The sequence below is a fragment of the Heteronotia binoei genome, chromosome 15 (genome assembly GCF_032191835.1).
Source record: "Heteronotia binoei isolate CCM8104 ecotype False Entrance Well chromosome 15, APGP_CSIRO_Hbin_v1, whole genome shotgun sequence".
Classification (NCBI taxonomy): Eukaryota; Metazoa; Chordata; class Lepidosauria; order Squamata; family Gekkonidae; genus Heteronotia; species Heteronotia binoei.
In genome coordinates, this window is record NC_083237.1 from 4,802,860 (window position 1) to 4,818,042 (window position 15,183).

Below are 15,183 nucleotides of genomic sequence, written 5' to 3' on the forward strand. Positions count from 1 at the left end.
GCCCTGGGGCAGGCATTGTGACCCTGCCGGGGCTGAGCTTGCTCCCAGTAGGCAGCAGAGAGGAGGGGGAGGGGTATATGTATATTTGTTTGTTTAAAAGGTAGTCCCCCGTGCAAGCACCACTCATTTCCAACTCTGAGGCGACGTCGCATCATGACGTTTTGACGGCAGACTTTTTACGGGGTGGTTTGCCATTGCCTTCCCCAGTCATCTACGCTTCCCCACCCCTCCACCCCAGCAAGCTGGGTGCTCATTTGACCGACCTCGGAAGGATGGAAGGCTGAGTCAACCTTGAACTCAGCTTCCACCGGGATCGAACTCAGGTCGTGAGCAGAGAGTTCGACTGCAGTACTGCAGCTTTACCATTCTGCGCCACGGGGGCTGTACCTTTATTTATTTAGGCAATTTATATTCCGCTCTCTCCCAAAACACGCTCAGGGCGGATGCCAACATTCTAAATAAAGCAACAGTTATGTGATCCAATGTGATCGATACAGTCTGATAGATCAGGGGTGGCCAACGGTAGCTCTCCAGATGTTTTTTGCTTACACCTCCCATCAGCCCCAGCGATTGGCCATGCTGGCTGGGGCTGATGGGAGTTGTAGGCAAAAAACATCTGGAGAGCTACCGTTGGCCACACCTGCTCTAAAACAATTGCCTGAAGCCAGCTTGGGTTCTTTGCATTTCCAAAGGTTAGGTGCGTGGAGACCAGATCTAGAGACCTTCTTGGTGGTGGCACCTGGGAGTTGTAGGCAAAAAACCTCTGGAGAGCTATCGTTGGCCACCCCTGTGATAAATCATAATAGGTTATCAATAAATAGTGGCTCAGTTGGGCACCTGTTCTATAAACTGAGAGTCTAAAACAGTAGACAGAGTAAAATTCATATTACAGCAGAGATGGTGCCGTAGCATAGGGGCAGCCAATGGAATAGGACATCTGCTGCCTCAACTAAAGGCCTGGCGGAATAGCTCCATTTTGCAGGCCCTCCAGAAAGGTAACAATTCAGCAAGGGCCCGGATCTCTAAAGGGAGCTGATTCCACCAGGTTGGGGCCAAGGCCGAAAAGGCCGTGGCCTTGGTTGAGGCAAGTCAGGCGTCCTTCGGGTCAGGGAGATAGTTCTGTACCATCCTCTAGATAACAGCCCTTCAAGTACTTGAAGATGGTGATCCTATCACCTCTCAGCTGCCTCCTTTCCAGGCTAAACATGCCCAGCTCCTTCAGCCTTTCTTCATAGCACTTGGTCTCCTGACCCCTCACCATCTTTGTCGCCCTCCTCTGGACCCATTCCAGCTTGTCTATATCCTCCTTAAAATGTGGTGCCCAAAACTGAACACAACACTCCAGGTGATGTCTTACCAGAGCAGAGTAAAGTGATACCATCGCTTCATGTGATCTGGACACTATACTCCTGTTGGTACAGCCCAAAATTGCATTGGCCTTTTTAGCCGCCGCATCACACTGTTGACTCATGTTCAGCGATTGGTCCACTAAGACCCCGAGAGCCAATGAACACCTTGCTCCAAGAGATAACAGGCCTTCTGCTGGCTCTCAGGGCAAGCCTTGCCTTCTGGGCCGCCCTTTCCCTCCCGCCTGCCTCGCACCTGTGGATCGCTTCCCAGAGCTTCATGCCGTCCTCCTTGTAGTAGTAGTTGGGCAGGGATTCGACCCCCCTGTCCCTGAGGTCATCAGGGAGGCAAAGGGTGGAATAGGTTAAGGTGGAAAGGCCCTTGGCCAGCAGATAGGACAGGCCGTGGAAGCCCGTGGCAGTGGCCTGCAAAGAAAGACACGGTTGGAGCAGAGCTGCACGGTGACACATGACAGTGCAAGAGGGAGGCGAGTGGGACTCTGAAACAACCTGGCTATGGAGCAGGAAACCCTTGATTTAGGGTTGCCAACCTCCAGGTGGGGCCTGGAGACCGCCCCCCCCCTGAATTGCAGCAAGAGCTCTACTTTCCCTGGAGGAAATGGAAGTGGACTCCATGCTGAGCCCCCCCCTCCATCCCCAAACCCTGAACACCTGGGGCTCCACCTCCCAGATCTCCAGGAATTTTCCAGCCCGGAGTTGGCAACCCTGTCCCAGTTCCAGCCTCACCTCCATCACAAAATCCCAAAGATGAAGAAGATATTGGATTTATATCCCACCCTCCACTCCGGAGAGTCTCAGAGCAGCTCACAATCTCCTTTCCCTTCCTCCCCCACAACAGACACCCTGTGAGGTAGATGAAGATATTGGATTTATATCCCGCCCTCCACTCCGAAGAGTCTCAGAGCGGCTCACAATCTCCTCTACCTTCCTCCCGCACAACAGACACCCTGTGAGGTGGGTGGGATTGAGAGGGCTCTCTCAGCAGCTGCCCTTTCAAGGACAACCTCTGCCAGAGCTATGGCTGACCCAAGGCCATGCTAGCAGCTGCAAGCAGAGGAGTGGGGAATCAAACCCAGTTCTCCCAGATAAGAGTCCACACACTTAACCACTACACCAAACTTGCTCTCAAAGTGGACTCAGGATGGCTAACGATCAACCAAAACACAATTTAAGATTACAATTTTGATAGTTGCTACATTCTTCGGAAGAGAAACCCAAATTTTAATTCCTTTTAAAAGAAGGATTTCCTTTTGTCCTTATGTAATGACGGAACAAGCGTACCAGGTCCCCGTGTTTTGTCTGCAAGTGCCTGTTCGTCGGCCATCATTTGATCTACCCCGTGGCGTATAAGGTAATTAAACATCAAGGGGACTTGTAACCATGCCATTTTAAAGGCCCATCCCGCACTTTGCCTGCTAGAGACCTTAGCTTTTGCATGAAAAAAAATGTTATCTGTGCATAAAAAGAAGAAACAGATTTTTAAATTCCGTCATATGTGATCGCACTCTCTCTCCATTTGCTGATTAAAAAAAAAAAAAGCTGCCAAACATCGTCAATTGCTTGACGCACTGCTGTATCACTCGTTTGGCTCCCGCTGGACAAACATTTTCCTTATCAGCAGGAATGGATAAGGCGGAAGGTCAGCTTTCCCGTTAGTATCTTTATACCAATGTAATATGACTCCACTCCTCTCTCTCCTTATCTTAAAAAGGTAAAGGTAGTCCCCCTGCGCAAGCACCAGTCGTTTTCAACTCTGGCGTGACGTTGCTTTCACAATGTTTTCACGGCAGACTTTTTATGGGGTGGTTTCTCATTGCCTTCCTCAGTCTTTTACACTTCCCCCCCAGCAAGCTGGGTACTCAATTTACCAACCTCGGAAGGATGGAAGACTGAGTCAACCTGAGCCGGCTACCTGAACCAGCTTCCGCTGGGATTGAACTCAGGTCGTGAGCAGAGGGCTCCGACTGCAGTACTGCAGCTTTACCGCTCTGCGCCACGGGGCTTATCTTAACAAGGGCCAAAAGGGAGACACGAGTTGAGGGATGACACATGGGTGGTGTAATGAGATCTTGGCATCGCCTATCTCTGTGCTGCCCCAAGATAGGAGTTATTCCCCTGATCTCACTTTGGGTGCTTCGATGGCGTCCGGTTCCTTCTAGTGCGCAAACATCTCTGATTGGTTCGATCGCGCTTACCTCATCAATCAGCCCCCCGGGGCCGAAGAGACGAACTCTGCCAAGAACGTTGATGTGGAGCGTGTATCGGGTATGCGGGATCAACAGCTGTGCATGCACGTGGAATTGGGGGGAGGAAGAGAGAAAAAGGGTGGAGTATTTCAGAGAAAGAACAAGGGTGCCGAGCAGACCTCGGATTCAGCAGGAGCTCACAGAAGCGCAGTTAGGGTTGCTAATCCCCAGGTGGGGGCAGAGGATCCCCTGGTTTGGAGGCCCTCCCCCCGCTTCAGGGTTGTCAGAAAACAGGAGAAGGGGAGGGAAATGTCTTCTGGGAACTCTATTATTCCCTATGGAGATTTATTCCCCTAGAAAATCATGGAGAATTGATCCGCGGGTATCTGCGGCTCTGGGGGGGCTGTTTTTTGGGGTAGAGGCACCAAATGCTCAGTATGGCATCTAGTGCCTCTCCCCAAAATACCCCCCAAGTTTCAAAAAGATTGCACCAGGGGGTCCAATTCTATGAGTTCCAAAAGAAGGAAGGCTTTTAAATGCCGTCCTTTTAAATGTGAGGGCCAGGCCCAGAACTCCCTTTGGAGTTCAATGATGCTTGTCACAGCCTTGATCTTGACTCCATCCCTAACATCTCCTGGCTCCACCCCTAATGTCTCCTGGCCCCACCCCCAAAGTCTCCTGGCTCCACCCCCAAAGTCCCCAGATATTTCTTGAATTGGACTTGGCAACCCTAAGCACAGCCCCTGAGCCTTTCTGAGGGTTCCCCCGCCTCCTCCCCACCTTGCCCATTGCATAGTAGGTGCAGCTGCGTAACAGTCCCTGGATGAGCTCCACCACCTATTTTTCTACAAAACGACCCCTGGTGCGGAGTCCCTGACAGGACAAAAGATATTTCCCTTCTCTAGACTTCTCCAAAGTTTGCCGAGGTCACCCAACCTTCTATGGCAGGGAAAAGACAGTGTAGCAGGCAGGGCTTCTTTTGAGCAGGAACTCCCAGGAACGCAGTTCTGGCTGGCTTGGTGGCAGGGGGTGTGGCCTAATACGCAAGCGTGTTCCTGCTGTGCTTTCCCTACAAAAAGCCGCATGTGAAGCAATGGTAACTTCAGTGGGTGTGGCCTAATATGCAAATGAGTTCCTGCTGGTCTTTTTCTACCAAAAAAGCCCTGGGGTTACCAGCCTCCAAGTGGTTAATACATACAAACAGGGGTGGAATTCTAGCAGGAGCTCCTTTGCCTATTAGGCCGCACCCCCCTGAGGTAGCCAATCCTCCAAGAGCTTGGAATTCTAGCAGGGGCTCCTTTGCATATTAGGCCACGCCCCCCAATGCAGCCAATCCCCCAAGAGCTTGGAATTCTAGCAGGAGCTCCTTTGCATTTTAGGCCACACACCCCTGATGTAGCCAATCCTCCAAGAGCTTGGAATTCTAGCAGGGGCTCCTTTGCATATTAGGCCACGCCCCCCAATGTAGCCAATCCCCCAAGAGCTTGGAATTCTAGCAGGAGCTCCTTTGCATTTTAGGCCACACACCCCTGATGTAGCCAATCCTCCAAGAGCTTGGAATTCTAGCAGGGGCTCCTTTGCCTATTAGGCCACACACCCCTGATGTAGCCAGTCCTCCAAGAGCTTACAAAAAAGAGCCTTGTAAGCTCTTGGGGGATTTGGCTACATTAGGGGTGTGTGGCCTAATAGGCAAAGGAGTTCCTGCTACAAAAGAAGTCCGGCATACAAAAAGCCTAGGGCTGCCGCAAACACAAATGACTAATAATATACAGTAGTATGTATCACAAAATAGTCTATTTGATATTTATTTATATCTTATATTTATAGTATTTATTTTATAATATTATTTGATATTTATTTTATTTTTATATTGTTTTATATAGTAATATTTTATATTTATATTATTTATATTTTATATTTATTTATCTATTTGATATTTAATTATATTTATGCCCTCTCCTTATATTCAACTGTTTATAATGACAAATACGTTAACTTGCAAAGTGTTTTTACAATAGGAACCTAAAGTCCTTATATATGTAATATGCATCAACTTCACCTAGAATTACTGAAGCAGGTAGTTTACACACATCGTTGGTAAACGCACTCTAACGGAGGGGTGGCCGAACTTGCATAATGTAAGAGCCACAAAGAATAGACATCAGACGTTTGAAAGCCACACGACACGAACATCAGATGTTTGAGAGCAGGGAGTAAATAAGGAAGGCAGGCAAACAGATGGAGGGAGAGATGGAAAGAAAGCAACTTTGAGTGCATTCTCCAAGCTGCCGGTTGGCTTGGCTTTGAGAAGTAATTTAAAGAGATAAATGCCTTCTCCAAGTCAGCTGATGGGGTGGGGGGGGTGGGGCTTCGAGAACCACACAATTGTGTGAAAGACCCCCATGTGCCCTGCTCTAATGCATCAATCACTTGTCAGTTCCATCAATCACTTGTCCCCAACATTGAAAGGTCCTGTCCTGGACAAAGCTATGGGAAACCCACTACAAATCGACAGGCTCGTTGGCCTGGACTGGGGATTGTTTGACTGGGGATGACATCATTCGAAATACAAAAATCATTTCTGCGGATGGTTGTGTAACTGGGCTTATTTCCTCTATTGAAGAGGACTGTTACCTGTGAGTTGCTCAACAGACTACGTCAGCGCAAATCGGTGAAGTTGATGAATACTACTTCTACGAGGATTTGGGGCTCCTGTTGTAAAAATTCTTAGAAAGTGATGTGTATATTGAGTGGTAACGTATTAGTCTTTATCAATAGCTGAATATAAGGAGAGGACATAAATATAAAATTGAATATTTTGAGATGCATGCTACACAAATTACTAATATGCAAATTACTAATATGCAAATTTTTCTACAAAAAAAGCCCAGCGGGAACACATTTGCATATTAGGCCCAGAGGGAATTCATTTGCATGTTAGGCCACACCCCCGATGGCAAGCCAGCCAAAACTTCGTTTCTGTACGTTCCTGCTCAAAAAAAGAGAAAAGCCCTGCATACTACCTCGGTCCTGTATATTATTAGTAATTTTTGTTTGCAACAGTCATAGACTTTTTGTATGTATGAGTCTGTTATCGCATTCCCTCCCATTACTGTTGCTCGGCAACCTCCAAGTGAGGCCTGGAGATCTCCCAGAATCACAACCAATCTCCAAACAACAGAGATCAGTTCCCCTGGAGAAAACATATGAACGTATGAAGCTGCCTTCTACTGAATCAGACCCTCGGTCCATCAAAGTCAGTCTTGTCTACTCAGACTGGCAGCGGCTCTCCAGGGTCCCAAGCTGAGGTTTTTCACGCCTACTTGCCTGGACCCTTTTTAGCTGGAGATGCCGGGGATTGAACCTGGGACCTTCTGCTTACCAAGCAGATGCTCTGCCACTGAGCCACAGCCCCATTCATGGCTTTCCAGGGTCTCCAGCTGAGGTTCTTCACACCTACTTGCCTGGGCCCTTTTTAGCTGGAGATGCCAGGGATTGAACCTGGGACCTTCTGCTTACCAAGCAGATGCTCTGCCACTGAGCCACAGCCCCATTCATGGCTTTCCAGGGTCTCCAGCTGAGGTTCTTCACGCCTACTTGCCTGGGCCCTTTTTAGTTGGAGATGCCGGGGATTGAACCTGGGGCCTTCTGCTTACCAGGCAGATGCTCTACCACTGAGCCACCATCCCTCCATCTCCATCACCTACTGCCTGGACCCTTTTTAGTTGGAGATGCCGGGGATTGAACCTGGGACCTTCTGCTTACCAGGCAGATGCTCTGCCACTGAGCCACTGTCCTTCCCCCAATGCCTGCTTTAGAGGGTAGACTCTAGGGCATTATTCCTCACTGAGGCCCCTCCCATCCCTAAACCCCACCCAACCCAGACTCCACCCCAAAATCTCCAGGAATTTCCCAGCCTGGAGCCGGCAACTCTGTCTCATTCTTGGCGGCTTTGGGAGATGTTTTATGGACGATTATCAGAATGGCAGAACACAATCCCAAGTGCATCAGAAAGACATCTGAACTCCCTGTGCCCAATGCTCCCGAGGAAAGATTCTGCACCTCTACCCCATCTCTAAAACCCTGCCCCTCTCTTGGGACTGCAAATGTTTCTGTCCCTGGGCGTTTTCGCACTGACCTTCAAGTAGCGCGACCACCCTCTTCACACCGGAGGATCTGCCCGGATTTTGCACAAGAAGCGCCGGCGCACCCAAAAGAGCCGGCTACTTCCGTCGCGAAACCCGCTCAAACGGAAACCGCCAAGAAGCAGGAAAACGTTTGAGCGGGTTTCGCGACGGAAGTAGCCGGCTCTTTTGGGTGCGCCGGCGCTTCTTGTGCGAAATCCGGGCAGATCCTCCGGTGTGAAGAGGGTGGTCGCGCCACTTGAAGGTCAGTGCGAAAACGCCCCCTGTTTTTTTCCTCCTGCAGTCCACTTAGGGTGCCAGCTTCCCGGTGGAGTCTGGAAATCTCCAGAGATGACAATTGATCTCCAGCCTATAAAGACCAGTTTCCCTGGAGGAAATGACTGTGTTGCAGGGCGGACTTTTTGGCAGAGCCTGCTGAGGTCCTTCCCTTTCCAAACCCCAGCCTCCGTAGGCTCCATCCCCAAATCTCCAGGGATTTTCCAAGTGGGAGTTGGCACACACCTTGTACAGGGGATGGCACATGGGCAGGTGTCGGATGGTGGCCAACGTGAAGACTTCGGCCATCAGGTGCGTGTAAAGCAAGTGGGTGAGGACCTCATGGATGTGGAAGGTGGCGTTCCGCACCCAAAACTTCGCCAGGCCCCAGTCCCACTCGGAGTCGCTGGGTAAGAAGATGGGGCTCTCCGGTCCGGGTTGCTGAGTCAGCTGGAGGGGAAACAAGGGGAAAGAATTGCTGAGGCCCTTCTTGGCTGCGCTACGCTGCGTGTTCTGAAAACATGGGGAAGCAGAAAATAGGCAACGCTTCTGTCCTCCTTCCGGCACAATCGGAGTCACTGTTAATCTCGGGAAAGGGGTTACCTGGATGGCGATAGGGACAAGTTCCCCCCAAGGATTGAGACGCAAGAGGCAGATGGGGGCGGCAATGTGCTGACGGCGTCCGTTCAGTTTCGTGGCTGGGGTGCCTTCCAGAATCTGGCAGTCGATAAGGAACAGGTTGCCTTTCTGTTTTGAACATAAAGCGAGGACATAAATATAAAATTGAATAAGAGAAGCCATGTTGGATCAGGCCAATGGCACCTGGGTTTTTTGGCCACTGTGTGAGTTTTGGACTGGATGGGCCTTTGGCCTGATCCAACATGGCTTCTCTTATGTTCTTATGTGACACAGAGTGTTGGACTGGATGGGCCACTGGCCTGATCCAACAGGGCTTCTCTTATGTTCTTATGTGACAGAGTGTTGGACTGGAGGGGCCACTGGCCTGATCCAACCTGGCTTCTCTTGTGTTCTTATGTGACCCAGAGTGTTGGACTGGATGGGCCACTGGCCTGATCCAACATGGCTTCTCTTATGTTCTTATGTGACACAGAGTGTAGGACTGGATGGGCCACTGGCCTGATCCAACATGGCTTCTCTTATGTTCTTATGTGACACAGAGTGTTGGACTGGAGGGGCCACTGGCCTGATCCAACATGGCTTCTCTTATGTTCTTATGTGACCCAGAGTGTTGGACTGGATGGGCCACTGGCCTGATCCAACATGGCTTCTCTTATGTGACACAGAGTGTTGGACTGGATGGGCCACTGGCTTGATCCAACATGGCTTCTCTTATGTTCTTATGTGACCCAGAGTGTAGGACTGGATGGGCCATTGGCCTGATCCAACATGGCTTCTCTTATGTGACTCAGAGTGTTGGACTGGATGGGCCACTGGCCTGATCCAACATGGCTTCTCTTATGTTTTTATGTGACGCAGAGTGACTGGATGGGCCCTAGGCCTGATCTAACATGGCTTCTCTTATGTTCTTTTGTGACACAGAGTGTTGGATTGGATGGGCCATTCACCTAATCCAACATGGCTTCTCTTATGTTCTTATGTGACACAGAATGTTGGACTGGATGGGCCATTGGCCTGATCCAACATGGCTTCTCTTATGTCCTTATGTGACACAGAGTGTTGGACTGGATGGGCCTTTGCTTCTCTTATGGCTGGGGCCTTTGCTTCTCAATTGCTTCTCTTATGGCTGGGGCTGATGGGAGTTATAGGCAAAAAAACATCTGGAGAGCTACCGTTGGCCACCCCTGGCCTATTTGGTCACACCCCCGATGTAGCCAATCCTCCAAGAGCTTACAGCAGGCCCCTCACTAACAGCCCTGTAAGCTCCAGGAGGATTGGCTACATCAGGGGGTGTGTGGCCTAATATGCAAAAGAGTTCCTGTTCCAAAAAAAAAGCCCTGGCTTGAGGACTTTTGGGGAGCGATCTAACCAAATGCTCCTTGTGAAAGTTGTGGGCGGGGGTAGGAGATTAATTGTTTGGGGCTGGATAGGTATTTGAGATAAACACTCACAGCTTCCACATTGATAACTGGATATGGGAAAGAGCTCCACATGTATTTTGTGTAAATAACATGCCTTCCATTTTTTGTTTTCTGTACATTGTTATAATTTTATCACCCTGATTTGCTTCAGGTTTAGCTTCGTTCATGACCAGAGTCACGGAACTCAGCTTAAAAGAGAGCCAGTTTGGTGTAGTGGTTAAGTGTGCGGACTCTTATCTGGGAGAACTGGGTTTGATTCCCCACTCCTCCACTTGCACCTGCTGGAATAGCCTTGGGTCAGCCATAGCTCTGGCAGAGGTTGTCCTTGAAAGGGCAGCTGCTGTGAGAGCCCTCTCAGCCCCACCCACCTCACAGGGTGTTTGTTGTGGGGGAGGAAGATAAAGGAGATTGTAAGTTGCTCTGAGTCTCTGATTCAGAGAGAAGGGCGGGGTATAAATCTGCAATTCTTCTTCTTCATGTGAGGCGAAGCATCAATCTGCCCACACAGGGTTAAATGCGGGGCCTTTTTTGGCAAAAAAGCCCAACAGGAACTCATTTGCATATTAGGCCACACCCCCTGACATCCCCATTATTCACACAAGGATTTATTGTAGGAAAAGTCCAGCAGGAACTCATTAAAATGTTCTTATTGTACTTATTGTTTTATCATATGCTGTACTCCTCCCTAAGCCCTACGGGGAAAGGGCGGAATAGAAATATACTAAAGTAAATAAATAAAAATTTCATACGAGGCCACACCCCCTGATGACGCCATTGTTTCACACAGGGATTTATTGTAGCAAAGGCTCAGCAGGAACTCATTTGCATATTAGGCCACACCCTGCATTCCTGTGTGTTTCTGCTTTTTAAAAAAGTTGTGCTTAAACTATAAGAACGAGTATAAGTTCTGCCCAAATAACATCAGAACTAAAGTCATGAGTATGTAACTGATGGAAGAGATCCTGCAAAGTTCTCAAGAGTGGAGTAGACTGATTGGGGGGACGGTGTTTGGGGTGGAGTCGGGAGCAAGGTCGTGACAAGCGTAATAGAACTCCAAAGGGAGTTCTGGCCATCACATTTAAAGGGACTTCATGCCTTTCAAATGCCTTCCCTTCATTGGAAATAATGAAGGATAGGGGCATCTTCTTTCGGGGCTCACAGAATTGGACCCCCTAGTCCAAACTTTGTGAAACTTGGAGGGTCTTTTAAGGATAGGCATCAAATGATATGCTGCAATTTTGGTGCCTCTATCTGAAAAAACAGCCTCCCCGGAGCCCCAGGTACCCGTGGATCAATTTTCCATTATACCCTATGGGAATCGGTCTCCATAGGGAATAATGGAGTGACCAGTAGACATTCCCTCCCCCCCCTTTCTGATGACCCTGAAGCGGGGGGAGAGCCTCCAAACTAGGAGATCCCCTTCCCCCAACTGGGGACTGGCAACCCTAATGAGAATCTCTCTAATCCCATTTCATAGAATCCAAGAGTTGGAAGGGATCTCTAGGGTCATCTAGTCCAACCCCCTGCACAATGCAGGAAACTCACAAACACCTCCCCCTAAATCCACAGGATCTTCATTGCTGTCAGATAACCATCTAGCCTCTGTTTAAAAACCTCCAAGGCAGGAGAGCCCACCACCTCCCAAGGAGGAAGCTTGTTCCACTGAGGAACCACTCTAACTTCCTAATGTTGAGCCGGAAATTCTTCTGATTTAATTTCAACCCATTGGTTCTGGTCCTACCTTCTGGGGCCACAGAAAACAATTCCACACCCTCCTAGGACAGCCCTTCAAGTACTTGTAGATGGTGATCCTATCACCTCTTAGCCGCCTCCTCTCCAGGCTAAACATCCCCAGCTCCTTCAACCTTTCCTCATAGGACTTGGTCCCCAGACCCCTCACCATCTTCATCGCCCTCCTCTGGACCCATTCCAGCTTGTCTAGATCCTTCTTAAAATGTGGTGCCTAAAACTGAACACAAGACTCCAGGTGAGGTCTTACCAGACCAGAGTAAAGCGATACCATCACATCACGTGATCTGGACACTAAACTTCTGTTGATACAACCCCAAACTGCATTTTAAATAGCTTCATATCCTGTTTAGCCCACAGAGCTCCCTGGGTATCACTTTCCCCTCAGCCTAACCTACCTCCCAGGGCTGTTGTGAGGAAGAAACGCAGAAGAGAGTCACCTTTTTAAAAGAACCAAATAGAACAGTTGCCCATCGTGCAGCTTGACTGCGTTTACGTGTGCATGTCTCCTTACCTCCAGTTCTTTGTCGAGGGTTGTGTGCTTCTCTAAGGACTTTGCTACCATCTCCTGAGTGACGGGGAACTTGGCTGGAATCTCCGTGCACTTCCGGATGAATACTGGGTTGACTCCATTGAGGTACTGGTAGCCAAAGAAAGCATCTTCATCCCAGTGCCTGCTGACATATTCTGAGGACACAGAGATGTCCTTGCAAGATAACAAGTTTCCCCCTCAGGTTTTGGAGGAGAGAGACAGGCTTGGTGGACATGATTCTCACCATCCCCGGGCCCAAAGAAGTCCGTCTCAAGACAACCAGAGACAGGGCCTTTTCTACAATGGCCCCCACATGGTGGAACCAGCTGCCGGAAGAGGTGAGGGCCCTGCGGGATCTTACTCAGTTCCGCAGGGCCTGTAAGACAAGCCTCTTCCGGTTAGCCTACGCCTGACTAAATAAATGTAGCTTATCAGACTTTAGTGAAATATACTGTATAGTTTTAACGTTAAGATTTTAAGGTTTTTAGGTTTTAAACGCTTTGACTTTTTAAAATGTAATAACTTTGCACTCTGTTTATTGTTTTATCGTTTGTTGTGAGCCGCCCTGAGCCATTTTATGGGAAGGGCGGGATATAAGTCATAGAATAAATAAATAAAGGCAACTAACTGTCTTGCAGCATTATCCCCTCCACAACACCCCCACCGCCACTTTGGACTTTATGTTGGGATTAATATTCAGGGCCACGTTGGTGGTATAGTTTTCTGCAAGTGGACTTTTAAAAAACCCCAAAGAATGAAGTGAAAAAAAAAGTCAACACGAAATCACCTTGTGTTAGTTAATCATCTTTTGGCGCTTGCAATGGTGGTTGCTCAAAAACAGCACAACACTGGACACACCTCCCTTTGATGTATGCCTTTTGAGATATGTAACAGAGTTTCTAGTCCACATTGAGGACTGTGAGCACAGAAGCAGAGAGCAGGGGTGGATGGGGGAACCATTCTGGATGAATTCACTCAGGGCTTTTTTTAATAGAAAAAAAAACCCCAGCAGGAACTCGTCTGCGTATTAGGCCACACCTCCCGACCCACGTTCCCTCTAAGCTGTGGAGTCTTGTGAGGAGAAATTCTACTTTGTGAGCTACCAGCATTAAAGTCGTGAGCTCCTGCATAAATTAGTTTGCTCGGGAGCCATTTTTTGTGAGCTAAGACAAAAATGTGTGAGCCGGAGGCTAAAAAACGGTGAGCTGGCTCACACTAACTCAGCTGAGAGGGAACACTGCTCCTGACGTCACCAATGTTTCACACAGGGCTTTTTCTGTAGAAAAAGTCCAGCGGGACCTCATTTGCCTATTAGGCCACACCCCCTGATGCCTTGCCAGCCGGAACTGTGTTCCTGGGCTCTCCTGTTAAAAAAAAAAAGGCCTGAATTAAGAATTCAGTTGAGTCTTGAGAATGTCCAGTCTTATGGACAGGGACGGAAAATAAGAGTACCTGAAGAGGTGGGTCACTTACCTGATGCAGGCGATCGGTAGAACCAAAAGGCTCTTCGGACGTCATCGAGTTTGTTCCAAGACTTCTTGCAGTCCAGCAGCCCTTTCAGTTTCAGCTCAACTTGTCTGACAGCAAGAGAGGAAGTGAAAACGATATACTGAAAGCAGGAGAACAGGGTTGGCACCTTTTCTTTTCTTTTTTTTTTAAACCAGCAGGGCTCTTTCACCTTTAAGAATCACACCCCTGGCAGCCGTTCAGCAGGTAAAGCTTCCCTTTGGATGGTTGCGCAAGAGGGAACGTTTCACCTGTTGAATGCCTGTCTGCCATCTTGCTGTGAAAGTCACACCAGCCCCCATCAGGCCAAGACTGTCATGGAAGAAGTTATCCCTAGTTGTCCCGTCCAGAGTTTTCTTCCAGCCAATCCAGACTGGCTCTCTGACTTGGCCTTCTCAGAGCTTGTAAACAGTGCAAGGTTCAGTTGACCTCACTCTCAAAGACCTGAGTGGGTTGGAATTTCGATGCACATTCCGAAGAGGAATGCCGCCCAAATTCCCCAGCCTAACTCGAAAATCTCCGCCGGTTGCAGCTTTCCCTCCCCTCTCCTGCAAATAGAACCATAAATCTTTATTTCATCACTGTTCGCTTAGCTCTGTTACGTATATACAGCGTTTAGCATTTTTGTGCGTGTCGGTCGAACACAGGTGGCATATAGCGTGCAAATGGTATCATGCAACAACCTCGACGAAACCAAGAGCGTCAGGGTCAAAAATGGCGGACACGGAAATAGGACAACAAAACAAAAAGGGCGTCTTGGAACATCCCAAATTCAGAGCTGTGAGTTGTGAAGCTCGAGAATTGCAGTTGTGGTGAGAAACTTTGTTAGGAATGACCAGGGCTGGCTCGACCACTAGGCAAACTTGGTGGTTGCCTAGGGCGCTGGAAGGGTGGGTGCGCCAAATTGGGATCCCCCCCTCCCAATGCTCCAGGCAAGAGCCTAGTTTGCTTGCCTCCTCTGCCCACCTGCCCAACGCCCCCACCACCCACCCCCTGCCCCCGCCTGCCCCTCCTTTCCCTTCACCTACCCCCTGCGCAATCACAGTGCGCCGCTCCTGGGACCTGCCAGCTGCGATGCGGCATGCGTCTTCTCTTCAGAAGGACGTGCTGGAGAAGGCTTCAGGGAGTGGAAGGGGGAGCCAAGCTTTCTCCAGTGCATCATTTGGAAGAGAAGATGCATGCCACATTGCGGCCAACAGGCCCAGGCTCAGAGCGGTGTGAATGCATGTGGGGGAGACGACGGGAAGAGAAGGAGTGGGTGCCATTGGGAGGGTGACAGTGTGCAGAGCTGCATTGCAGCACTGTGGGGGGCAGTGGCAGGGGGCTCTTGAGTGGGGCACCACACGCTCTTGGGCCGGTTCTGGGGATGACTCCCCATCCACC

At 49.4% G+C, this 15,183-nt stretch overlaps 1 protein-coding gene across 2 annotated transcripts in view; it reads right to left on the minus strand.

Annotated features, from left to right (window-relative positions):
- The window catches only part of LOC132584882 (hydroperoxide isomerase ALOXE3-like), a 32,059-nt gene that overhangs the window by 4,536 nt on the left and 12,340 nt on the right, over nucleotides 1-15,183 (minus strand). For both annotated transcript variants that reach the window (XM_060256842.1, XM_060256843.1), the window contains exons 5-10: nucleotides 13,768-13,871; nucleotides 12,277-12,449; nucleotides 8,557-8,700; nucleotides 8,200-8,403; nucleotides 3,563-3,649; nucleotides 1,603-1,772 (exon numbers count right to left, since the gene is read on the minus strand). In XM_060256842.1, coding sequence (XP_060112825.1) covers nucleotides 1,603-1,772; nucleotides 3,563-3,649; nucleotides 8,200-8,403; nucleotides 8,557-8,700; nucleotides 12,277-12,449; nucleotides 13,768-13,871 — 882 coding nt within the window. The remainder of the gene's footprint in view (nucleotides 1-1,602; nucleotides 1,773-3,562; nucleotides 3,650-8,199; nucleotides 8,404-8,556; nucleotides 8,701-12,276; nucleotides 12,450-13,767; nucleotides 13,872-15,183) is intronic.